Consider the following 25662-nt stretch of genomic DNA (forward strand, 5'->3'; position numbering starts at 1 on the left):
CGGGTAGTGGTCCATTGTTGATACACATGGGAAACTGTTGAGTGTGAAAAACCCAGCAGCGTTGAAGTTCTTGACACACTCAAACCGGTGCGCCTGGCACCTATTACCGTACCCCGTTCAAAGGCACTTACATTTTTTGGGGGCTTGCCCATTCACCCTCTGAATGGCACACATACACAATTCATGTCTCAAGGATTGAAAATCATTCTTTAACCTATCTCCTCCCCTTTTTTTACACTGATTGAAGTGGATTTAACAGGTGACATCATTAAGGGCTCATATCTTTCATTTGGGCTGCATTCCAAACACTTAACAGACAAACCCTCTCCCCTCAGGTTAAGTGGACACTTCTGATGAGTTTACACTTGCAGGGCAAGGGAGGAGGAATTAATTTTAAAATAAACTGGCCTTATCTGGACATTAGTCACTAGAGGATTGTGTTTTCAGCCACCGGTAGCTTGTGGGTGCTTTACATCTGCTACAGTTAATGACTGCATGTCTACTTATTAACTATATAAATTATTAATATACACCTACTGTATGATAGCAAGCAGACATCACAAATTGAATTATGGGGCATTTCAGGCCCTGAAGTGAATAATTGTACACTCCAAACTCCATTAAAAACGAGGGCTGAGGGGCTTACATCGCAAACTTCCTTTGCTTGGCTAATCATTTGGACCAACGACAAATATGGCCGCGGGGATTCCCATAAGGGAATAAGGAGAGGGTAAGTGGCCGAGGGTGTGTCTTATGAGTTTGATACGCAGCCCTTGTCAGTTTAAGGAACACCTGTTCTTTCCAAATGGTTTTGTACAGTGTGTATGTTTTACCTGAGAAACTTTGTCACATACTTATCTAAAGTAGTTTTACAGACTATCATTGGGTGTACAAAATAAGTTGACATCAGAACAGTTAAACAGTAACAGTTGCACAAAAATAACTTGTGAACTATAAAGTTATATCCACGCCCCTGCCCACAATGGGGTCGTATTTGTTGAGTCCTCTCACACGTCGTTTAATTCACGCCCCTGCCCACAATGGGGTCGTATTTGTTGAGTCCTCTCACACGTCGTTTAATTCACGCCCCTGCCCACAATGGGGTCGTATTTGTTGGGTCCTCTCACACGTCGTTTAATTATCCAGACATGACATTTATTAGCACTTATACGGTCACATGCCCTTCCAAGCCACACACTGTAAAATGTGAATTCCATCGGACTCAGAAGTGAGCCACCAGCAAAAACGGAAACAATGTAGCAAATACGTACCCATGCCTATCAAACCACCACCAGCCCCAAATCCACCATCTATAGGCTACAAGATCTGGCAACTGTCGATTCAATAGAACGTATCAAAAATCCTATTAGGCTACACTATTTACGCTTTACCCTTTTGTCACAAACACCAGAAAGGGATAATTACCGGAATGCGCGAGTCCGTTCATCCGCCGTGTGTTATTTGCATCGAGTCTGCCTTGGTTATCTATTTGGCGACACGGGGATATTAAAGCATAGGCTACTCACCCAGAAGATAGTGGCATATACAATGACGGTAAACTTCAGAAAAACGTAGGAGAACCTCTCGCAATATCTAACATCATTGGACATGTTTGATCCTGAACGATGGACTTCCTGTTTCTCGTCCCCCACACTTTGAACTCTGTACCGCGTCGCCTCGTGCTGTCTGATCAGTTATTTGACTGAATAGATAGACGCCCCAATTAGGACACTGCGAGGAATGAATGGCGCACTTATGCCATTGTGGCTTCTGATTTAGGTAGGCTTGCTTACTTCATAAGTTACATTTTTAGAGTTTCCTGATTGTTCCTCTATTTCAGGAAGGCAATCAATTCAGTTTTATTTTGGTTTCACTGTTGGAAGAAATTCAATGCATAAATCAAATGCACATATACAGGCATAATGAGTTATAGCCTACGTATTTATTTGGACAGTGAAGCTAAAACTTTACATTTGTCTCCATACTCCAGCATTTTGGATTTGAGAAATTGTTTTATATGAGGCGACAGTACAGAATGTCAGCTTTTTTTTATTTGAGTGTATTTTCATACATGTTTTACCATTTAGAAATGAAAGCATCCACATTAAAACAAGGTACATTCAAAAAGCAATCGTAGGCTACACCATGAACAAATATATATATATATATTTCTGACATTACAGACCAAACATATTTACTGGTAATATTTTATAATGAATTTATATGGACATGTAGGGTACACTGTATACAACACCTGGTTTTGATATAGGCCTATACCAATGTTATTCTTGCTTCCCTTGTTTTCTTGTTTACCCTATATTTTGAGGAATAGACAATCATTGATGTGGTTATTTGTAAGATTGTCTATAGGGTACTCTCAAATGTGGTAGGGTAGGCCATGTCAAATGTAGCAACATTAGATTCTATTATGAATTTTGAAACCAAAACATAAAACTTCATGCACAAAGGTACTGCCTTTTTTTTCAATATTATGTCAGCAGAGTTACTTTTCAAAGACAAAAAATTAATTTCACAATGTGGCTAAACAATATCTAAGGAATTTTTATTGATTTTAGCCCAGGTACTCTGAAAGATGCCTTTACTGAACCAATGGAACATTTCAACAATTCTAACCTTCTGTTTTGCCTGTCTGCAGATTCATTACAAATCTATTTCGATTAATTTGGCTTGCTGGTATTTGTCTCAGGTGGGGAGAGTACCTGGATTGTACCCAGACAGTGGATTTAATATTGTTGATTTTAGACAGTAAGTTGAAAGAAGCTTTCATTCAACCTTTTCGTGCCACATACTGTATGATGTTGTTTTCTTGTGGTAGGCCACTTGAAATAGAATGGCACATATCTGGTATGTTGAGCCTGAATCATTGGGGAGTGGTTGTCGGTGTGATGGACTCTGAACCTTTCTACATCTCTCTCTCTCTCTCTCTCTCTCTCTTTTATATATATAATCATCACCCTAAAGCTGCACCACATCCTTTTTGTATTCAATTCGATACCTTAATGAGTAAAAAAAATACAGCTGTATTGTAGACATTGCTCTGCATGCAGATATCATGTTCAGCTTTTGAAAACAACTGGGCCATAGTACTAATTCTCAGACTTTTATATTCCAATATCAATCAATGCTACACTAATGCAATAAATCACTAAGTGTCCAATTTGCAATGGACAAGTTGGTATATCAATAGTGCAATATTAGCCCATGGGCGTGTTGATATTTGGTCACATGGCATCATTGTGGTTAAACCTCTTGACCCCTATCAGCTATATGGAGCCATTTTCCTGAAAGAGCCCATTGTAGACTGATGCAATTTCTCCATCCTCTATATAAAACACTTAAGCAATAAGGCCCAAGGGAGTGTGGTATATGACCAATATAAATTGTAAACTGGGTCATTCGAGACCTGAATACTGATTGGGTGACAGCCGTGGTATACTGTATCAGACCATACACCATAGGTATGACAAAACATGTATTTTTACTTCTCCAATTACATTGGTAGCCACTTTATGATAGCAACAAGGCACCGCTGGTGGTTTGTGGTGTATTGTCAATTTACCACGGCTAAGTGCAGTTCTTATGCATGATGCAACTCCCTTGGCCGTCGTATATTGGACATATACCACACCCCCTCGGGCCTTATTGATTAACTAACTCACTAACTCATATCCAGGGTTGTCACAGGAAGGATAAGATCATCAAGGATGTCAGCCACCTGAGCCACGGCCTGTTCACCCACCTAGAAGGCGGAGACAGTACATGTGCATCAAAGATGGGACCATAAGACTAAGAAACAACTTCTATCTTCAGCCCATCAGACTGTTAAACAATCATCAGTACCCTGCCCTGGTCAATTTAATAATGTTTACATACTGTTTCACCCACTTTATATGTATATACTGTATTCTAGTCATGGCTCATCCTATATAATACAGATTTTTTTTTAAACAAATGGTTTATTTAAATTTTTAATTTTTAAATTTTTAATTTCTAGGTAATGCAGCACTGTTGGAGATAGCAACACAAGCATTTCACTGCATCTGTGATAACATATGCAAATCTATGTAGAGACCAATACATTTTGATTTGTAAATTTCATCTGTTAGAGTTACTAGTTGCCTATCCAAAATTGTAATCAGTAAGTAAGGTAACCTGATTAATTTCACTTACTTTTGGATGACTATCCCCTTAAGAGGCATTATTATTTTTATTTGTTTACCTTTATTTAACTAGGCAAGTCAGATAAGAACAAATTCTTATTTACAATGAAGGCCTACCCCGGCCAAACGACGCTGGGCCAATTGCGCTATGGGACTCTCAATCACGGCCGGTTGTGATACATCCTGGAATTGAACCGCGGTCTGTAGTGACATCTCTAGCAGTGAGATGCAGTGCTTTAGACCGCTGACACACTCGGGAGCCCAGAAGAAGACACAAAGGAGTGTGGTCAGACTCACTCTGGTGGAACAAACTTAAACTTGTGCCTTTTTTTAATGGTGAATTGAATATCATTGAGAAAACTATTAGTAATCTGTTTACAATGTTGTTTTTTTCTGGCAATGTAGTAGATTAGTTACCGTTTTTTGTAATCATATTACATGTAACTGATAACATGTAATCAGTTACTCCACAAACCTGCTCCTACGTGTGTTCCTGCTTTGCTTCATTGTGTTCTGCAGGTTTCTGGAAGTCTGCTGCATATGCGGCCATATTTGCTATTTGTTATTGACACCACTTCTAAAATCAGATGTTATTGTTGAAAGTGCGCACCTGTACTTTCGCAGATGTTATATCATACTGAAATCTCAAACCCTATACTTTAGTAGGCTCTTGCGCACATTTCAAAACCGTAGCACTCCAACCACTGCTAGCAGCTCAGTTTTACGCACGCGCCACTGGCAAGGCTCCAGAGGTTGGATGGAGCCCACTTCAGCCGGGGCTACCTTTACTCAGAAGATAGCTGGAGAGGGTCCTCTGATTTAACAACATCTTAATGGTTCTGAAATGGGTAGTTTTTGTTCAAGGAGAGGAAAATGTGCTCGAGGATGACATCTGAACGAATTATTAATTGTCCAATGCTGTTTCCAAAATTATTTTGTGCAATTTGAGGTAGAGATGGATACAACTTCGAAACCGCTCAACCTCTCAACAACCATATATTTTCAGGATTATGGAAACGAGACGATCATCAATCGTTTTGAACAGCCGGATTGGCAAGTGGCACTGTGGGCAATTGCTTATTCACTGATAGTGATTGTGTCTGTCACAGGAAATGTCACTGTAATTTGGATAATTTTGGCGCACAAAAGAATGAGGACAGTGACTAACTATTTTATAGTAAATCTGGCATTCTCAGACGTTTCGATGGCTACTTTTAACACCGTCTTCAATTTTGTTTATGCTATACACAACGACTGGTACTTCGGGTTGGGATACTGTAGGTTTCAGAACTTCTATCCCATTACAGCCATGTTTTCAAGCATTTACTCTATGGCAGCTATTGCGGTTGACAGGTAAGAACATACAACTAGCCTTCTTCCTATTATGTGATATAGCCTGCATACTCTAGTCTGTAGAGAACACACAATTGTTCAGGGTCATCAAAAGTAAAAATGTTCACTCAAACCATGGGGAATTTCTTTAACGTTCCAAATACATAATCATATCAACCTCTACAATGGCTGCATCAGTCAGATACATGTGTAATGACGCTACTTGTCATTGAAGTAGACAATAATCCAATAATTATCACATGCGCTAATTTGTATTATATTTATATTTTATATTTATAGTTATATTCACATTTATTTTAAAATATAGTTTCCTGGGCACTGTACATCCTAATGGTGCAATACATTGTAATTCTTATATTATTGAATTCGCTTACAAACATTTTTCATGTATCCCTTCAAAATGTTTTTGTCTGGGTGTGTGACAGACATGCACTGTGAAGTCTGTCAGTTTCTGTGCGCGCTAGTTTTCCTAAATCCACCTATTCTGTTGATATAAGGAGAATTCGTATATTATTCTGTATATCCCTATGGAGCTATAGAATTGAGCCCGTAGCCTACTGTTTATCTGTAAAGCTGAAGCGTTACGGGTTCCGCGATAGTAATGTAAAGGTAATTTACGATTGAGCCAACATATGCAGCGTTTACGGTGAATGCAGTCTCCGCTATAAAGCGGGAACATTGCCTTTTCAATTTCAATCACACTGTAAAGCTGAACTTCTGCGATGCGGATTTAATAGAGCCCTAGTTACATTCCCATTTAATCTCTGAACCTTTTCTACATCTCTCTCTCTCAGCGTGTGTGTTTCGATGATATGCATGCTATTCAATGAGATATTCCATTTTAACAACTGGATAACTCTGCCTGCTGCACCACATCCTTTTTGTATTCAATTCGATATATCTTAATGAGTTTTAAAAAATCCACTGTATTGTAGACATTGCTGTTTTCAAAGCTCTGATGAACAAAAGTTACTCATATATTACAGAATGATTATCGGCAAAGTGCACTACTATTAATTTATCATGACCGTGAGATTGTGATGAGTGAGCATCACCATGGTTTTCAGAACATTTCAGTCTTCAGCACTCTAAGCAGCCTATGACATGTACTGTTATACATCTCTGTCTGTATCTGATTTTTGCTTGTTTCTCTTCCACAGATACATGGCCATAATTTACCCTTTGAAACCAAGGCTGTCCTCCACATCCACCAAGATTGTGATTGGTCTCATCTGGGCGGTGGCATTCTCCCTGGCTTTCCCCCAGTGCTACTACTCTGTCACCCAGCATTATCCACCACGGACCATCTGCATGGTCAACTGGCCTGATGACTATGGTGGGAAACACCATCTCACGTGAGACACCCACAATACCTTTTCCAGTAGTGTGTCTGTCTAGATGTAGTTGCTATAATGACAACATGGATCAAAGTGTCTTCTTTTTTTCATGGTTAGAAATGAATGTTATGTCATGTTCGAAGCCCAAGCGCACATTATCACATAATTCTGTCTGGAATACTTGAGCCTGAACAATGTCCTACTGTCTCACAGATACCAGATAGCTATGATCATACTGATCTACCTGCTCCCCCTGCTGGTGATGTTGATCACCTACAGCCTTATTGGTCAGACACTGTGGGGCAGTGAGATACCAGGGGAGGCCTCAGATCACTACCAGAATCAGATCCAGGCCAAACGCAAGGTCAGCTATGTCATATTAATGCAAAGCTTTGACTGAACAGTTTATAAGAACCTGCTTTTTTTAGGTGTATCTCTATTTACTGAAAGCATTGTGTCCAGTGTTCCACCAGTATGGCCATTGCAAATACATACCAAAAACAAATGCTTCATATGCTTGAGCTGCACTAAAGCAAGTGCTAGACCCAGGTCTGGTGCATATAGTTGCCATGGCATCAGAGATGCTCGGCTGTCTCAGTGAGTTGTGATGTTTTGTGCTCCATGTAGGTGGTGAAGATGATGATAGTGGTGGTGATGACCTTCGCCCTGTGCTGGCTGCCCTACCACATCTACTTCATCCTGGGCAGCTTCAACAAGGATATCTACATGCAAACGTACATCCAGCAGGTATACCTGGCCATCTTCTGGCTGGCCATGAGCTCCACCATATACAACCCCATCATCTACTGCTGCCTCAATCAAAGGTAAACCCAGAGGGACATCACTAAACTCATATTGTGGCAGTTGCATGATATTATTGATTCAACAACCTTGAACTTTATTAATGAAGCAATAAAGCAATAGTTAATTTCGGAATGTTTATCAATGTAAGCTGGCTAACTTGGTGATCTTGCTGATATTCCCTTTGGCATCTCTTTTTCTAGATTCCGCTCGGGGTTCCGTCACGCTTTCAGCTGGTTACCCTTCATAAAGGTGTCGGAGGAAGACAAAATGGAATTGCAGCACACACAGACCTTCAGGATGACACGCAGCTATCGCACTGAAAACACCAAGGGCACTGTGGTCTGCCATAACTCCACCCAACATGATGACCACACCACAGTCAAGCTCATGAAATGCTAAGGACACGAGGACATGCTCAAGCTCATGATGACAGTTGCTAGGAGAAGTCAAGTGAAACAAATCATGTTATGATTGTGTACAGTCACTCTGTCACGCCAAATACCTCACAGATGACTGTTAATCCAGGAGGAGAATGGGTTCCAGGAGAATGGGAAGGAGAACTCCCATGGCATTAGCACCAGGCCTTATATGTTGCTGTGTTTAGGTAGTGATATTATTTGTGTTGTTTTAGCATAATATTGGTATATGTTGTGTGTTACCTGGCTTTGTAGACCAGATTGTGAAACATGCAAGTGAACCCACTTGTAAATATTTGCTGAAATATAAAGTAACTGATAAGAGACTGATAAATGAACACACTTTATTAATAGTACACAAATTCTATGTGATATTTAAACTACACAGATTATTTTTCAGCTCACCTCTGAAATATGTTACCACTGTAGTCCTAGTTCTCCAGTAGAATATATTGCAATCTTTTCTACAGTAATAGAACTGTTACCAAAATCCACACAACGGAACTTGACTTGTAAGAGGCAACATTTTAATAGTTTTGTGGCAAGGGGATTAAAAGAGTTAAAAAGAGTTGAAAGAGTTCAAGTACCATTCAAAAGTTGACACACCTACTCATTCAAGGGGTTTCCTTTATTTTTACTATTTTCTACATTGTAGAATAATAGTGAAGACATCAAAACTATGAAATAACACACATGGAATCATGTAGTAACCAAAAAAGTGGTAAAATATATATTTTATATTTGAGATTCTTCAAAGTAGTCACCCTTTGCCTTGATGACAGCTTTGAACACTTGGCATTCTCTCAACCCTAGAATGAGTAGGTGTGTCCAAACCTTTGACTAGTACTGTATATGGGATAGCTGTAGTGTCCCATAGTGCACATGTTGGCAGCTATGGTGTAAAATGTTGAAAATAATCTTTAACAAGTGTTTGCCAGTGCAAGATGGTCCAATTAAAATAGTATTGGAGTACAGTAGCCGTATACATTATTCAATGGTTCTCTGAAATCAGAAAAAAGACTTTCAACACATTGTTTAGAACACGAAAACAGTCAAAAACAAATCATGTGAATTTTAAAAGGATAATGTAATATGTGGTAACTGTTGCCTTTGTTAAATATCACAGTGCATATTTAATTTTTGTTTTGTGCCCTAGACTACTCTTTTTCATGTTGTGACTTGTCATGTGCTCAAAAAATTAAATTGTCAGTTATATCTCACTACATTTTTTTCTACCTATGGTGTCACATGATGTAGGTCATGCTTATTGTAATATTGTTGTATTTTGTAAAGTTGATATTGATATAGTGTAGCATAGAAAAGTCACTCCACTGAGGAATTGATACATTTAAAGTATTGTAAAATGTTACACTGTGCATTATTGTAATATGCTGGTGCTGGCTACTTTGGAAATTCATTACGGCTATGTTGATAACAGTGTAGACAACTCAGGTCGGATGACTTTCCATCTCAAGATAATTGCATAATGCCAGTTATTTCATAAATTACTTTATGAGGGCAAGTTCCTGTTAAAGTTATTTCTTCATAAAACATTGTGTTCATGTGCAGAATGTTATTTTAACATTACCATAACTGAAATGAAAAACATATGTAGCTTTGCATGACTGTGCAGACATACAGTATTGTAGGTGAAATGATTTCACAAAATAACATACAATCTTGTTGCTAACATAGCATCTTTGTCCCGGGGCTTAACTGTTTAATTTATACTATATTATTAATGTACTGTACTATCACTGGAACATTTCATGAACAAAACCTCAGAATGGAAGTGGACCTTTATTGAAAAGCTATTTACAATAGGTCTTTATCTGATGACTAACAACTTTATATTTGGTTGCACATCAAAATAAATGTAATTGAATCCCAATGCATCCTTTTTACCAGTTTTGTGCATCTCTGATTGTACAAAATAATTGTATTCTAGATTTCTGACACTAAATAAGATAAGCATTTATTATTTAATCTTATAGCAATTTTTTTTCTTACAGTAAGGTTGAACATTCAACTGCAGTATACAAACATATGCTCACACACATCTTGCTCCATTCATTCTGTTATAAATGTCTTCTTTTGTACATTGTGCACTGCTGGAATTCAAGTCATTATCTTATTCACAAAAGCCAGTTATATTGATACAGTTGCTTTAGATATCTGATTTTCAGCAGGCTCTGATTGAATCTGGCCCTTAACATGACTCAGCCTGAGGTTTCACAAAGACTGCCAAAGCAATGCATTGAGGAAGCATCCTACAGCGTGGCTGTATTTACTTTTGAATGAGCTTGTGAGCAGCCTGCCCTTGAGCAATGAAAAGATACTCAAAGGTCAAGGAACAATGGTTCATTCATAACAACCCTAGAAATTCTATCAAGCAAATACAAAAAAGGGTGACATTTGATATCTTTGAAACACTTAAAGAAGAATACCAAGTTAAAAATAAAAACCAGATTTCACAAGATAACTTCTTAACCTTGCAATGATTCTCCCTTACAACTCATTATGTCAAAACATCCACCCAATACAAAAATCTAATAAATACCTTATATACCTGAGCAAGGTATACAGGTACAACATTCAAAGCAGAAATAGTTCCTATTATACATATACCCAAATGCCCAAAGCAGTGTTATAACATCACAAATAAGATGAAATCAAACAAAGAGCCCAGTTCCTTGCATACGGAATAGCAGATCAACACAAAGACCAAACGGCTGGTAATAGCAGGTGAAGAAGTGAAATTGTTTAAAGCATGTAAATGTTCTGTCATTGGTGCCCTTGAGATCTGCCCACCACATACGAACAATGGTTGGTTTCTGAAGCAGAGTGGTTAAGTGGAAAATACTGTAAGTGTTATTGCTATAGTGGTATGCTACTATAAGGAGAGAAAGAAGAGGAGGAGGAAGAGGAGTGGAGAGGGGGTTAAGCCAAACACACTCAGCTCTTCTGCTCACGCATGCGACAGCCCACAGCAGTGATGAGGGCTGCACCCTTGCCACTCCCATCCTCAGAGAGAAGGAAGTTGACGTTGCACTTAGGGGCCAACTCTTTCACTGTCTGATGCATGATCCCTGAGAAGCTGTGAAGGGATAGAAAAAGACATGGATAGTTTCACTTACACACTTGACTTTGTTCATGCTATTGTTACACTGAAAATGTAAATCAATGAAGCCATTCAGATGTAGGACTTGATCAAAGAGAATAGAGAATACAAAGAAGATATTTTATAACTGCAATAAACTACACAACCATTCCTGGCCCATACTCAACATTCATCATAACGTCATTGTCAACTTGAAACACACAGTTAATGACTGTGATACATGTCATTTCAACCAATTGCAATCACATCATTACTACTCACTGTGGATGTAGCTTGTAGAGTGTTCCGTCCACCCCAACGGTGATGTCCATTTGGTTCAGCCCACGGTTCTCTCGGATTTTGTCGACAACGGCAGCCATTCCGGCTCCACAGAGCTGAGCCGCCCGGCGGGACACTGTACCACACACCTCCTTGACGATGATACTGTCATCACATGTGCTGTCCAGACCCAGCTGCTGCAGGATGGACCTCACCTGCAGTAGCGCCAACCGGTCACTGAGGGTAAGAGGACATTTTGTTGAGACCATTGCACAACAAAAGGAAGTTATGATGACTCAGTCAGTTACCATTTCAATCGCAGATTCAAAATGTCTACCAACCTTTCAATCTGGGAGAGGAACTTAGTTTCGAAAATGCCTCTGGTCTTCAGAGTCTCTGATATCTGCCCTCTGAAGAGAAAGCCACGCTTCGTCAAGTCGATCAGGATGTTTCGCACAATCTCTCCGAGATACATACCGCTGCACATCTTCTCATACCTGAGATGAAAAAGAACCACGATCATTTAGGTATATCTAGATCTCTAATAACGACACTATTCCATATCAAATATCAATAAAAGTTAGCCGAAGTGAAGTAATTTCGATTGGGCGGGAGAGCAGCCCAATCACCTCTGTTTTCCAAGGTTGAGTGAAAAGTCATCCACAGCTCTGTCATATTCTGTCCTGATATCATCCAGGCACCCATTATCCCCGAAGGCACCCCACTCCATGTTGACACACATCCTCCCCACATCCCCCTCCACCACCTCAATGTTCCTCATCTCCTCCATGTAACAGGCGTTGCTGCCAGTTCCTGAAACCAGAAACCATACCATATTCAACAATCATACCTTTGACAGGTATCAAACAATAATAATAATAATATTATGTAGTTGTCTAGATCAGTTCTTTTCAAAGTGGGGTCCACGGAGGCCAAATCTCAAAATCTCAAAAATAAAATATCATTTTTTTTTTTACATTCATATTTTTACATGAATACTACATGAACAACAGATTGTTGTTTCACCGTCATTGTAAAGCCCTAGTTATTTTGTTGCTCTGACAAAGTCATTTCTGAAGATGATTTATTTCATGTGATTAGTAATTAATTTACGTCTATCCCTCATTTTAAGGTCAACCCTATTACGTGAACTGAACTCTCGTTTAAATATGGTGAAACTATTCCTTAAAAAAATATTGGGAAAGATTTGATGGTTTTGTGGAAAAAACCTGAGCGGGTCTAGCATAATAAGTCAACCCTGTTACTCCAAAAAATTATGAAGAACTATAGGCTACAAGAGTTCCCTGCGGAGGCCCATCGGAGGCTTGACCACTTTGGCCAATCAGAACGAAAAGAAAAAAAAATCAAATTCACCATTTGTCATGATGTTCATAACATTTTACTGACCTCCTCTTGTGAAGTGGAACCCAGAACAACGTGATTGACCACTTGGTGTTGTGGAGAACACCCAAACCAGAGTGGCCACCGCAAAGCCCAGGGAGCCTGATCATCTCTGGAGTTGCTGTAACCCTGCTTGGGATATTTAACCTATATTTTGAGTATTGGTTGAGATGGAGGGCCCGTTTTCGTTTGGTATGTCAGGGTGTGCAATTGGAAATGTAAATTGGGCCAAGTTGGAGGTAATAATGAATTAGGTGTAGTTTATTAAGATGCATGAATACACCACATCAAAAGCTACACAGATGACCAACCTGCGATCAGGCCGACCTCACAGGTAGGCTCTTCATATGCACATGTCATCATGGTCCCCACTGTGTCATTAACTACTGCCACCACGTCCAAGTCAAACTCCTGGAGAAACGACCAATAGAAACACATGTACAGGATGTCTCTGGGAAGCAATGCTTGCGTAAATGAGAACTTAATTTTTTATAGCAATACCCCTTAAAAATGTTGTATCACAACCTTCTATATCATGGCAAAAACTAACAAAAAGAGCAGCCTAAAGTTACTTTTGGTTGTCAATAGATGCCCATTAGATATCAGCTTTTATATTTTGTGTAATCCTGTAGAACAGGCACTAATACCAAGTTTTTCCTGCTCTGGACCCATGGTCAGGAAAAACTTTGGGCCCTGGTTATAGTGTCCACTTACCTCTCTCCTTTTAATCCCCTCTCTGAGAAGCCCGACAACATCCTCCCCTTCACAGTCAGTGGCTTTGAAGCCTTTGGTCCAGGTTACCAGGATGCCCTGAACAAAGACAGAAAGATGTTCTATTAGTGACGTACACACACACGCACATGCACACACGCACACACTTACGTACACACACACATATAATGGAATGGATGCCAACAGAATTATGGGTAATGTAGTCATCCAACAGTTTCTAAATTGGCCTACAACTGCATACATCGTAATTATGCATTGTGACACTATGGTATATCAGGAATAATAACTCTCCAAAACACACACATAAAAAAAATGTAACAGGGCGACAAGCTTCTTGTGAGCCTAAAAGGAAGCGTAGAATTGAAGATGGAGATCCCGGCTCAGTTTTGTGGCTGTATTTTAATATAGATATATAGACTATATAATAGTCTGAGATGAAAAAGTTGATAGATGGCTGATTACTGTAAAAGAAGGAGTCAGCTCACCACATCCAAGCTGGTCTGTCTGCAGGGGAAGGAGAAGGTGAAACCCAGAGGCAGGCGAGTGTTCTTCATACCCATGTAGTCCAGGAAGTCAGATATGCACTGGACAATGTGGTCAAACAGCTGTGGGAAATGGAGGGTATTTTTCAACAAGCACAAGCAAATTTGCTTAAGTTACACAGGTCGCAAAAGTTGGCTGTAAGAATATGCTTAACGTATGTCCTGTTATATCTATAATAGGAGCTATTGCATTTACAGTAACTTCCTTTTCAAATGTGTGGGACAACTGACATGTATGTGTCCATACTCACAGGAAACTCCCAAACTTACTCACCTCCTCTCCAGTCCCCTGCATCACCTCCATAGGAATAGCATAAATTTTGTTATGCATCTCTACTGTCCGCCGCTTGCCACTGCGAATCTTCACCAACAGCACTCTAAAGTTTGTCCCTCCTAAATCCAAAGCCAAGAAATCACCATTTTCTGGAAAACACAACAAAATTAACAATACTGTCTTTAGTAAAAAGAGATAATAACGGTTTGATTTTCCAGATATTTTTTATGAGACATAATAACACATTATAAAGGGTTCCTAAATGCTTATGAAAAGTCTTGCAATGCATTGTACTTGTTGCCACTGTCATAGCCATTTGAAATGAGTGACAAACAGTGTGTCAAGTTGAATCTCTCATTGACATTGGATGTTTTGACTTGCATGGAGGTGTGGGAGTGCTGTGAAGTAATTGTGTTAGACCTAGAAATACTTTGACCTTAATCAGGGCACTGCAAGAAGTGCTAAGCCAAAAAAATACACAATATCATATGTTTACATAGAAGCCTGGATTATACAGTAGCGTGTTAACGAGTGATAAGGAGTGATAAGGAGCTTTTAAGTTGTTGATATGGTTATATACAGCAGGGGAAGCAGAAGAGGGTTAAATTCCCATTTATGTCAAATGGAATTAATGGAATGAATCTCAAAATGTTTTGTCACAGAGCTAAACCACTCTGGTCAACTGGTAGAATCACAGTCTGGGAAACTAATTTCAATCCAAGTTGAACTTCTCTCACCTGATCCATCTGGTGTGCTGAGTACATATGTGGGCCACATCTTGATGGTGGCGCTGTCATGGGTCTTTTTCCCCAGGCCGTTCTGGATCTCTGTCCTCATCCTTTTCTTCACCTCCAGCAGCTGGTCACTGGTCAGTCTGAACTCAGCCAGGGTCTCTGTGATCTGACGACGCTGGTCAGCCAGCCGGTAGGCCACAGCGGTCACCATGGCAGCGCCCTTGGAGCTCCCACTCTCTGAGAGCAGGAAGCGGACATCTGACTCAGGAACTAGGCGGCGGACTGTTTTGTGGAGACGCCGGGCATATCTGAGGAGATGGGAAGGGTGATTCTCAGTCAGACAAAAATGACCTGACCTTGGATTCTTGGATTCTCACGTGTAACTCAACCTTTTATGTATCTCATCACAACTCAGGTTCTTGGCCCTAGTACCTAAAATATATCTTTGACATCTGTATTTTGTATCAATGTCTCTTTTTCAAAGTCTATTGTAGTATTCCCTAAGCCATTTGACAGGATTGCAAAGCTTCAACGCAAGACACACAATTAAGATGCACAATAAGAGCTGGGTACAGTCTACCTTGTACCCAGGGGGCCCTCTACTGGTATAGGCTACTCACTGCGGGTGCATCTTGTAGAGAGAGCCGTCGATGCCCACAGTGGTGCGTAGGCGAGGGTTCCCTTTGTTGTCCTTTAGCCTGGAGAGGATGCCGCCCAGAGTGGCAGCGAGGAGGTTGGCTGATCTGTGGGAGACTATGGTGCATACGTGCTGCACAGCAACGCAGTCATCTGCGGATGGTTCCACACCCAGGCGACCTAGGATATCCTTGGCTTTAGCGAGGCCTTCTTTATTCCTGGACAGTGATAGGTTCGGAGAAGAGATGAGCTCAGTGGTGACAAATTACATTACAAAGGTGTACAATAATGGTGTGCAGTCTCAAAGCAGTGCTCAGTTTGCAAATGGCTACATGGCACAAGTCATCTAGACCCTAAAGAAAGAAAACTGATTGACACCTACTTTTCAATGGAAGAAACGTGTTTGGTTTCAAATTTCCCTTTAGTAAGAAGTTCAGGCGTTATCCGACCCTCAAACAAAAATCCCTCTTTGGCCATCTTGACCAGGATGAGTCGCACAAGTTCGCCCATGTACATCCCACTGACCATCTTCTCAAACCTGGAGAGAAAAAGATACAATATGTTGCTAAACACTGAGGGAAAATGTGACATGTAAGATGATTACTACTATCAATGCACTTAACTGATATTGTATGTCTTAAAGAAATTTGGGAAGGTCTGATTTATAGTGTATTAATATGTGAGACATACAGCTGTTTCCCTGGGTTTAGAGAGCCCCTGTCAATTTCTCTGTCGAACTCTGTGCGAATGTCCTCCAGCATTCCATTGTCCCCAAAGGCTCCCCACTCTGTGTTGATACACATTCTGCCCTCGTCTCCCTCCACCAGGTCAATGTGCCTTAGCTCCTCCATGTAACAAGCATTAGTACCTGTGCCTGAGGAGACACCAACAAACAACATGTGAGTAATGCAAAAGTAAAAGTGTACCCAATGAGCTTCAGCTCGGCTTGAACAAAAATAGGGTAAAAGGGTGATCAGCAGGGGCACATTGAAACCAAACACAGCACTATCTGTTCTGACAAAATGATTGAACATTTTGGAATAAATATAATTAAACACCCACACCGGTAGAAATCCACTTTTTCAAGCTGAAAGATAATGTCCAGAGCTTACCCATGATGGTGCATAACGATTTAAGTCAGTAAGTCATAGTTTTAGTCAAATTATGATATATTTTGGCTTGAAGTCCGAACTGCCCACTTTGTGCGAATCCGTGTGAATGTGGTGTCATTTCCTATGATAATATAATAAAAATTATTTTCCGCCTACGTTTAGTTTCAGGGTTGATTTTTATTTGAATATTACCACCCACCAGCATGGCAATGTTTATTAATCTGAAACAAATCCAAAGTTATTCCTCTTCGTGACTCACATGAGCCAAACAGTCTTGTGTCCACTTGGTCACCTGAGCCATGGAGAAAAAATGTAGGGGTAGTATGTAATGTAATTTGCTAGTTACATGAAATGTGTTAGTTACATGTCATTTGCAGCGTGCATGATCTTGAGCAAAGTCATTATAGCATCATTTCACGTCCCATGTGAGAACCATGAGCAGGGGCTGACTTGGCTTTGCTGTACCGCAGCCAAAGCCTGTCAGCAGCCTACCTACGAAAAGTTGCACCATGTCCCTTACAATGTAGAAAAACGCATATCAGCTATTTTTCTATATTTATGGATATTATCTGAGCTTCATCTTATTTTTCAAACTATTTCTATGGTGGATTCGCGGCCGCAATTTATGGAAGATGTCAAAACTTTGGAGATAATAATAGATGGCAGAGTCAAAGATAGACCAGTGGTTTCCATCTGTGGCGAAGTTTTCGCTAAATCAATGCTTATGGCAAATACAGCTCCAGAACAAGCCATCGATCGAGCTGGCTAATATTTTGAATACAGTGTAGTTAAAAAAAACAGCAACAACAGATCTAGCCTATCGTGCCTGCTAGATATGGTTAGCAAGCTAGCTAGCTAGCTAGCTAGATAAGGTTAGCATGCTAGGTGCCCTATTTGTTGATGTTTAACTCCACGTGGAAATTCCTACACCCAATTTGTAAATATTTACAAGTAGCCTCTGTCATTCTTCAGAGGTGGAACCTAAACGTGCATTTTCTCTCTAAGACAGGAAATTACATTGAAATAGTGGCACCAACTTCTTCTGGGGGAGGGGGGATCCTTTAATGGTCTGGTGGGAGGTAAATTGATTTTATACCTATGATGATACCAACTTCACAACGCTGGTCATCAAAGCCACAGGTCATCATGGTTCCAACTGTGTCATTGACCACTGCCATGATGTCTGCGTCATAGTCCTGAAAAGCACAGGGTTACAATTATATAACCATGGTGCAACAGATTTGCTTATGACTGAACTTCCCATTGGGCACAGACATCAGTTCAACATCTAGTTTTGATTTGCATTTGGTTGAGTTGTGAACTAAGGTGAAATCAACCAACAATTTCACCATGTCATTGAATTTAGGTTAAAAGTTGGGTGAAATAAAAATGACCTTACATTGATTACTTTTTACAAATCCAATCAGTTATCCACGTTCATTTAACGTCATCATATTGAATTTTCTGGTTAAAATGATGTGGAAACAATGTTGATTCAAGTAGTTTTTTGCCCAGTGGGTTCATTGTCATTGTATTAGGCAAGTGTGCTTAAAAACATCAAACCTACCCCACGTTTTTTGATGGCCTTGTTCAGAAGAGTCACAACGTCCATTCCCTCAACTCCACTGGCTTTAAAGCGTTTTGTCCAAGTGAGCAAATAACTCTACAAAAGACAAACAGGCAGATCACTGATAGTATGATATGATCTGTCTTCAAAACTGAAGCTAATACAACCGTCCGTGACAGAAGTCCCATAGGACGTCACACAATTGGCCCAGCGTCATCCGGGTTAGGGAAGGGTTTGGCCGGGGGGGCTTTACTTGGCTCATCGTGCCCTAGCGACTCCTTGTGGAGGGCCGGGTGCTTGCAGGCTGATACAGGTCGCCAATTGAATGGTGTTTCCCCCTACACATTGGTGCGGCTGGCTTCCGGGTTAAGCTGGTGGGTGTTAAGGTGCGAGCTTGGGCGGGTCATGTTCAGGAGGACGCATGGCTCACCCTTCGCCTCTCCCGAGCCCGTTGGGAGTTGCAGCGACGAGACAAGATCGAAATTGGGGAGAAAAATGAGGGTAAAATAAAAAAACGAAGCTAATAACTGAATCTCAGCTGTACAGTACTATTGGCTTGTTCATTCTCTCACCTCATTCAGTTTTGTTTGTGCACAGGGGAAGGAGAAGGTGAAGCCGACAGAAAGCTTCTTATCCTTGATATTCTGCTTCTCCATGAAGTCACCCAGGCACTCTGCAACATGGTCAAACAGCTGCAAGGGAAAGGAAAATAATTAAGTTAGGGATGGTTATCTCGAAAGCAATCTGTGCACAAGGAGAGACTGTAATGCACACTTTGGATTTATTTCCCTGGCCACTAGACTTTTAGACATTTATATACGGTAAGAGTTTGAAAGGTACCCCGTACCCGAGTGCCACTGCCATGGATTATGTCCTCTGGAGTGTCATAGATCTGGCTCTCCATCTGAACCGTCTGCTTCTTCTCATGGGACACCTTCACTCGCAGGATGCGGAAGGCCGAGCCTCCCAGATCCAGAGCAATGAAGTCCCCCTTCTCTGTAACAAGCATAAAAATTATGCATGTGCTCACAGCAAGCAAATATGTGAACTGTGAACAGAGGCATCATGTCCACTGAAACAGAAGAGGAACCTACTGATCGAGGTATGTGGGTTATAGTACTACAGGCGGAAGTGAGTATGTTCACATGCACAGTAATAATTCAATATTAAACAGATTATGCAATAGTCATGTAAACATCGCTGCCAAAGGTGCTTCAACAAAGTACTGAGTAAAGGGTCTGAATACTTATGTAAATGTGATATCAGTTTTTTTTCTCATAAATAAGCAACATATTTTTTCTCCTGGTTTTGCTTTGTCATTATGGGATATTGTATGTAGAATTATGAGGGGAAAGAACAATTTAATACATTTAGAATAAAGCTGTAATGTGAAAAAAGTCAAGGGGTGTCACGACTTCTACTGAAGGTAACTCCTCTCCCTGTTCTGGCGGCGCTCGGCGCTCGGCGTCGGCGTCTACTAGCTACCGATCCCTTTTTCTTTTTCTGGTTGTTTTGTCTGTGTTCCTTTTCACACCTGGTTTTCATTGCTTTGATTTCTGTGGGTATATAGGGCACCTGTTACCTGCCGTAATTCGTGCAGGATTAGATTTGTGTGCATTGCGCTCGATTGTATTTGATATTTGTTGTTTTTTCGCTATTACGCACGTGTATGTAAAGTGTCGGAACTGTGTTTGTTCCTCCGTGCGTTTGCACGAGTTTCTGATTATTCGAGAGCGTAGTTTTGGGGTTTTGGTCTGTGCCGTTTTTGTATTGCTGGACTATTTTATTAAACACGCTTCTCAGACATCCCTGCTCTCTCCTGCGCCTGACTCCTACACCTCTCACCAAGACGCATGTTATCACAGAATCCTGCACCAATATAATTATGGAGTCAGCAGGAGCGGACGCACTCCCAGGGTCCGTGGAGGAGCGAGTTCAACACCACAAGGCAGTGTTACACCGACTGGGGACCGCCATGGATCAGGTGATGGCGACGATGGAGAGATGGGAGAGAGGTGGCCTTCCCACACTGTTATCAGCCACACCACAACCAGTACCACTACCCTCTCCTTCATTGCCTGAGCACAGTGGGATTCGACTCGCCATCCCGAGGGAGTTTGACGGGACGGCGGCCGGGTGCCAGGGCTTCTTACTCCAGATGGACCTATACCTGGCGACCGTTCTTCCGGCTCCTTCGGGGGGTGAGAGCGTGAACGCCCTCGTCTCCTGCCTCGCAGGTAAAGCCCTGGAGTGGGCTAACGCGGTATGGAACGATCCTGACTCGGCGAGGGACCACTACCCAGAGTTCACCCGCCGCTTTCGGGCCGTGTTCGATCACCCACCTGAGGGTCGAGTGGCGGGTGAACGGCTGTTCCATCTGAGGCAGGAGAGGAGGAGTGCTCAGGACTTTGCTCTAGAGTTCCGGACCTTGGCCGCTGGCGCGGGATGGAACGACAGGGCCTTGATCGATCACTATAGGTGTAGTTTGCGTGAGGACGTCCGTAGGGAGCTGGCCGGTAGAGACACCACCCTGTCCTTGGACTAATTGATTGACATGTCCATTCGGTTGGACAACTTGCTGGCGACCCGCGGACGTCCAGACCGGGCTCTGTCAGTTCCATCTCCCAGCTCCACCACTCCAACACCCATGGAGCTGGGAGGTGCTTCAGCGAGGGCGACCGGAGGAGGGGGCCTTTCCTGTGCCAGCTGTGGTCGCAGAGGGCACACTGCTGACCGGTGCTGGGGGGGTCCCCCCGGGAGTCGAGACGCCAGGCCGAGCACTGCCCGGACACCTCAGGTGAGTCGGCACCAGGCTCACCCAGAGCCCCCTGTTGGTCACATGTATGTATGGAATGTTTTTCCTGAATTTTCCCCTCTTTCCCGGCATAAGGCGCTAGTAGATTCAGGCGCGGCGGGGAATTTTATTGACCGCGGTTTAGCGAACAGGTTAGGGATTCCCCTTATTCAGCTGGACAAACCCTTCCCAGTGCACGCCTTAGATAGCCGACCATTAGGGTCAGGGCTAGTCAGGGAGGCCACGGCTCCACTGGGTATGGTTACGCAGGAGGGTCATGAGGAGAGAATTAGTCTCTTCCTCATTGATTCTCCTGCGTTTCCGGTGGTGTTGGGGATCCCCTGGTTGGCCCGTCACAACCCCAGGATTTCGTGGCAACAGAGGGCTCTACCGGGGTGGTCGGAGGAGTGCTCAGGCAGGTGTGTAGGAGTTTCCATCGGTGCTACAACGGTGGAGAGTCCAGACCAAGTCTCCACCGTGCACATTCCCTCTGAATATGTAATATCTGTAAAAAGAAGGCGACCCAATTACCACCTCATCGACGAGGGGATTGTGCGATAAAACTCCTGGTAGGCGCTGCACTTCCTAGGAGACACGTGTATCCCCTGTCACAGGAGGAGACGGTGGCTATGGAGACATACATATCGGAATCTCTGGAGCAGGGGTTCATTCGGCCCTCCATCTCACCTGCCTCCTCGAGTTTCTTTTTTGTGAAGAAGAAGGAGGGTGGTCTGCGTCCGTGCATTGACTATAGAGGTCTAAATTCCATCACGGTGGGGTATAGTTACCCGCTACCTCTCATTGCCACGGCGATTGAGTCATTTCACGGAGCACGGTTTTTCACAAAACTGGATCTCAGGAGTGCATATAACTTGGTGCGTATCCGGAAGGGAGATGAGTGGAAGACGACGTTTAGTACCACATCCGGCCATTATGAGTACCTCGTCATGCCGTACGGGTTGAAGAATGCTCCAGCAGTCTTCCAATCTTTTGTGGATGAGATTCTCAGGGACCTGCACGGTCAGGGTGTGGTGGTTTACATCGATGATATTCTGGTCTATTCCGCTACACGGGCCGCGCATGTGTCTCTGGTGCGCAGGGTACTTGGGCGACTGTTGGAGCATGACCTGTACGTCAAGGCTGAGAAATGCTCGTTCTTCCAACAGGCCGTCTCCTTCCTTGGATATCGCATTTCCACATCGGGGTTGGTGATGGAGGATGACCGCATTGCAGCCGTGCGTAATTGGCCGACTCCAACCACGGTAAAGGAGGTGTAGCGGTTCTTAGGGTTTGCCAACTACTACCGGAGGTTTATCCGGGGTTTTGGGCAGGTGGCTGCGCCCATTACGTCACTGCTGAAGGGGGGGCCGACGCGTCTGGGATGGTCGGCTGAGGCGGACAGGGCTTTTGGTCGCCTGAAGGCTCTTTTTACCTCGGCTCCCGTGCTGGCGCATCCGGACCCCTCTTTGGTATTTATAGTGGAGGTGGACGCATCCGAGGCTGGGATTGGAGCCGTACTCTCCCAGCGCTCGGGTGTGCCACCGAAGCTCCGCCCCTGTGCTTTCTTTTCTCGGAAGCTCAGCCCGGCGGAGCGAAACTATGACGTGGGGGATCGGGAGCTGCTAGCTGTTGTCAGAGCCCTGAAGGTGTGGAGACATTGGCTTGAGGGGGCCCAACACCCTTTCCTCATCTGGACTGACCACCGTAATCTAGAGTACATTCGGGCAGCGAGGAGACTGAACCCTCGTCAGGCAAGGTGGGCCATGTTTTTCACCCGATTTAGGTTTACCATCTCCTATAGACCAGGCTCCCAGAACACTAAGGCAGACGCACTGTCCCGACTATATGATACGGAGGAGCGGGCCATTGATCCTGCGCCCATCCTCCCGGCTTCTTGTCTAGTGGCACCTGTGAGGTGGGAGGTGGACGCAGACATTGAGCGAGCATCGCGTGTTGAGCCCACTCCACCACAGTGTCCAGAGGGACGGGTGTATGTTCCGCTGGTGGTTAGAGACAGGTTAATTTGGTGGGCTCACACATCCCCCTCCTCTGGTCACCCGGGGATCGGGAGGACGGTGCGATGTCTTAGTGGGAAGTACTGGTGGCCCACTTTAGCCAAGGATGTGAGGGTTTATGTGTCCTCCTGCTCAGTGTGCGCTCAGTGCAAGGCTCCTAGGCACCTGCCCAGAGGGAAGTTACAACCCCTTCCCGTTCCACAGCGGCCTTGGTCACACCTGTCGGTTGACTTCTTGACCGATCTGCCACCGTCACAGGGCAACACCACGATCCTGGTCGTTGTGGATCGGTTTTCTAAGTCCTGTCGTCTCCTCCCTTTGCCCGGTCTCCCTACGGCCCTACAGACGGCGGAGGCCCTGTTTACTCACGTCTTCCGGCACTACGGGGTGCCTGAGGATATTGTTTCTGATCGGGGTCCCCAGTTCACGTCCAGGGTGTGGAAGGCGTTCATGGAACGTTTGGGGGTCTCGGTCAGCCTGACCTCTGGGTTTCACCCCGAGAGTAATGGGCAGGTGGAAAGAGTGAACCAGGATGTGGGTAGGTTTCTGCGGTCGTATTGCCAGGACCGGCCAGGGGAGTGGGCGAAGTACATCCCCTGGGCGGAGATGGCCCAGAACTCACTCCCCCACTCCTCTACAAACCTGTCGCCCTTCCAATGTGTGTTGGGCTATCAGCCAGTCCTGGTACCATGGCATCAGAGCCAGACCGAGGCTCCTGCGGTGGACGATTGGGTGAAACGCTCAAGGGAAACCTGGGAGGCCGCCCACGGGTACCTTAAACGGGCCGAAGGGCGGCAGAAGGCCAGTGCCGACCGCCACCGCAGCACCGGGGGACCGGGTCTGGCTCTCGACCCGAAACCTGCCCCTCCACCTGCCCTGCCGGAAGCTGGGTCCGCGGTTTGTGGGGCCATTCAAAGTCCTGAGGAGAATAAACGAGGTGTGTTATAGGTTACAGCTCCCCCCGTATTACCGTATTAACCCCTCGTTTCATGTGTCTCTCCTCAGGCCGGTGGTGGCTGGTCCGCTTCAAGAAGATGAGGTGCGGGAGGTCCCTCCGCCCCCCCTGGACATCGGGGGGGGGGGGGCGCCGGCTTATGCAGTTCGGTCCATACTGGACTCGAGGCGTCGGGTGGGGGGTCTTCAGTACCTCGTGGACTGGGAGGGGTACGGTCCGGAGGAGAGATGCTGGGTGCCGGTGGAGGACGTACTGGATCCACCTATGCTAAGGGAGTTTCACCGCCTCCATCCGGATCGCCCTGTGCCTCGTCCTCCGGGTCGTCCTCGAGGCCGGCGTCGTCGCGCTGCGGGAGCCGCGCGTCAGGGGGGGGGGGGTACTGTCACGACTTCTACCGAAGGTAACTCCTCTCCCTGTTCGGGCGGCGCTCGGCGCTCCGCGTCGCCGGTCTACTAGCCGCTACCGAGCCCTTTTTCTTTTTCTGGTTGTTTTGTCTGTGTTCCTTTTCACACCTGGTTTTCATTGCTTTGATTTCTGTGGGTATATAGGGCACCTGTTACCTGCCGTAATTCGTGCAGGATTAGACTTGTGTGCATTGCGCTCGATTGTATTTGATGTTTGTTGTTTTTTCGCTATTACGCACGTGTATGCAAAGTGTCGGAACTGTGTTTGTTCCTCCGTGCGTTTGCACGAGTTTCTGATTATTCGAGAGCGTAGTTTTGGGGTTTTGGTCTGTGCCGTTTTTGTATTGCTGGACTATATTATTAAACACGTTTCTCAAACGTCCCTGCTCTCTCCTGCGCCTGACTCTTACACCTCTCACCAAGACGCATGTTATCACAAGGGGTCTGAATATCGTCCGAAGGCACTGTATGTCCGAATTCAGAATGAAATGTGCTTCCCAAAAATAACATGGTTGCTGTGTTAAAACGTTTATTTTGATTGCCAATTTGCCATCAGGTATGTGAGAATGCTGTTCATTGACTACAGCTCAGCTTTCAACACCATTGTCCCCTCCAAGCTCATCACCAAGCTTAAGACTCTGGGTCTGAACATCTCCCTCTGCAATTGGATCCTGGTGGTGAGGGTAGGCACCATCACCTTCACCATGCTGACCCTCAAAACAGGGTCCCCGCAGGGGTGTGTGCTTAGTCCCCTCCTGTACTCCCTGTTCACCCACGACTGTGTGGCCACGCATGACTCCAACACCATCATCAAGTGTGCTGACGACTACACAGTGGTAGGCCTGGTCACCAGTGATGATGAGTCAGCCTACAGGGAGGAGGTCAGTGTGGTAGTGTGCTGGAAGTGTGGTGCCTCAACATCAGTAAGACCAAGGAGCTGATCGTGGACTACAGGAAACTATGCACATACATTTATACTGACTCTACACACTGTTGTGGAAATTCAGTACTGAGAGAGATTTTGTC

At 43.8% G+C, this 25662-nt stretch overlaps 3 protein-coding genes across 5 annotated transcripts in view; 1 reads left to right on the top strand and 2 right to left on the bottom strand.

Moving 5' to 3' along the window:
• The window catches only part of tspan15 (tetraspanin 15), a 41780-nt gene extending 40054 nt beyond the window's left edge, over positions 1 to 1726 (bottom strand). Inside the window, exon 1 of one of the 2 annotated variants that reach the window (XM_020495508.2) lies at positions 1527 to 1725. In XM_020495508.2, coding sequence (XP_020351097.1) covers positions 1527 to 1610 — 84 coding nt within the window. In that variant the 5' untranslated portion in view covers positions 1611 to 1725. Of the gene's footprint in view, positions 1 to 1526 lie in introns of both variants that reach the window. The other variant, XM_031835441.1, reaches the window with a different exon arrangement.
• On the top strand, positions 423 to 9311 carry tacr2 (tachykinin receptor 2). 2 transcript variants are annotated; one of them, XM_031835440.1, is made up of 5 exons: positions 423 to 730; positions 6695 to 6889; positions 7085 to 7235; positions 7499 to 7695; positions 7876 to 9311. In XM_031835440.1, the coding sequence occupies exons 2-5, from the start codon at positions 6699 to 6701 to the stop codon at positions 8072 to 8074; spliced, it is 738 nt and encodes a 245-aa protein (XP_031691300.1). In that variant the 5' UTR covers positions 423 to 730; positions 6695 to 6698; the 3' UTR covers positions 8075 to 9311. The 2 variants fall into 2 exon arrangements, with proteins under 2 accessions (XP_031691300.1, XP_020351096.1); XM_020495507.2 differs by lacking the exon at positions 423 to 730 and adding an exon at positions 4783 to 5534 and having other exon boundaries at positions 7876 to 8427.
• Positions 8422 to 25662, bottom strand: part of hk1 (hexokinase 1) — a 44388-nt gene continuing 27147 nt past the window's right edge. The window contains exons 3-18 of the mRNA XM_020495504.2: positions 19316 to 19464; positions 19041 to 19160; positions 18469 to 18564; positions 17998 to 18097; positions 16480 to 16663; positions 16172 to 16327; positions 15774 to 16007; positions 15157 to 15461; positions 14420 to 14568; positions 14089 to 14208; positions 13586 to 13681; positions 13183 to 13282; positions 12100 to 12283; positions 11812 to 11967; positions 11474 to 11707; positions 8422 to 11188 (exon numbers count right to left, since the gene is read on the bottom strand). Coding sequence (XP_020351093.1) covers positions 11047 to 11188; positions 11474 to 11707; positions 11812 to 11967; positions 12100 to 12283; positions 13183 to 13282; positions 13586 to 13681; positions 14089 to 14208; positions 14420 to 14568; positions 15157 to 15461; positions 15774 to 16007; positions 16172 to 16327; positions 16480 to 16663; positions 17998 to 18097; positions 18469 to 18564; positions 19041 to 19160; positions 19316 to 19464 — 2525 coding nt within the window. The 3' untranslated portion in view covers positions 8422 to 11046. The remainder of the gene's footprint in view (positions 11189 to 11473; positions 11708 to 11811; positions 11968 to 12099; positions 12284 to 13182; positions 13283 to 13585; positions 13682 to 14088; positions 14209 to 14419; positions 14569 to 15156; positions 15462 to 15773; positions 16008 to 16171; positions 16328 to 16479; positions 16664 to 17997; positions 18098 to 18468; positions 18565 to 19040; positions 19161 to 19315; positions 19465 to 25662) is intronic.

The sequence above is a fragment of the Oncorhynchus kisutch genome, linkage group LG11, assembly GCF_002021735.2.
Source record: "Oncorhynchus kisutch isolate 150728-3 linkage group LG11, Okis_V2, whole genome shotgun sequence".
NCBI classification, from domain to species: domain Eukaryota; kingdom Metazoa; phylum Chordata; class Actinopteri; order Salmoniformes; family Salmonidae; genus Oncorhynchus; species Oncorhynchus kisutch.

Bases quoted from the DNA above. Each gene is read 5' to 3' on its own strand.
- tacr2 (XM_020495507.2), top strand. From the start codon at position 5,137: ATGGATACAACTTCGAAACCGCTCAACCTCTCAACAACCATATATTTT. The intron at 5,535-6,694 runs GTAAGAACATAC...TCTCTTCCACAG, and splicing joins GCAGCTATTGCGGTTGACAG to ATACATGGCCATAATTTACC. The intron at 6,890-7,084 runs GTGAGACACCCA...ACTGTCTCACAG, and splicing joins GGTGGGAAACACCATCTCAC to ATACCAGATAGCTATGATCA.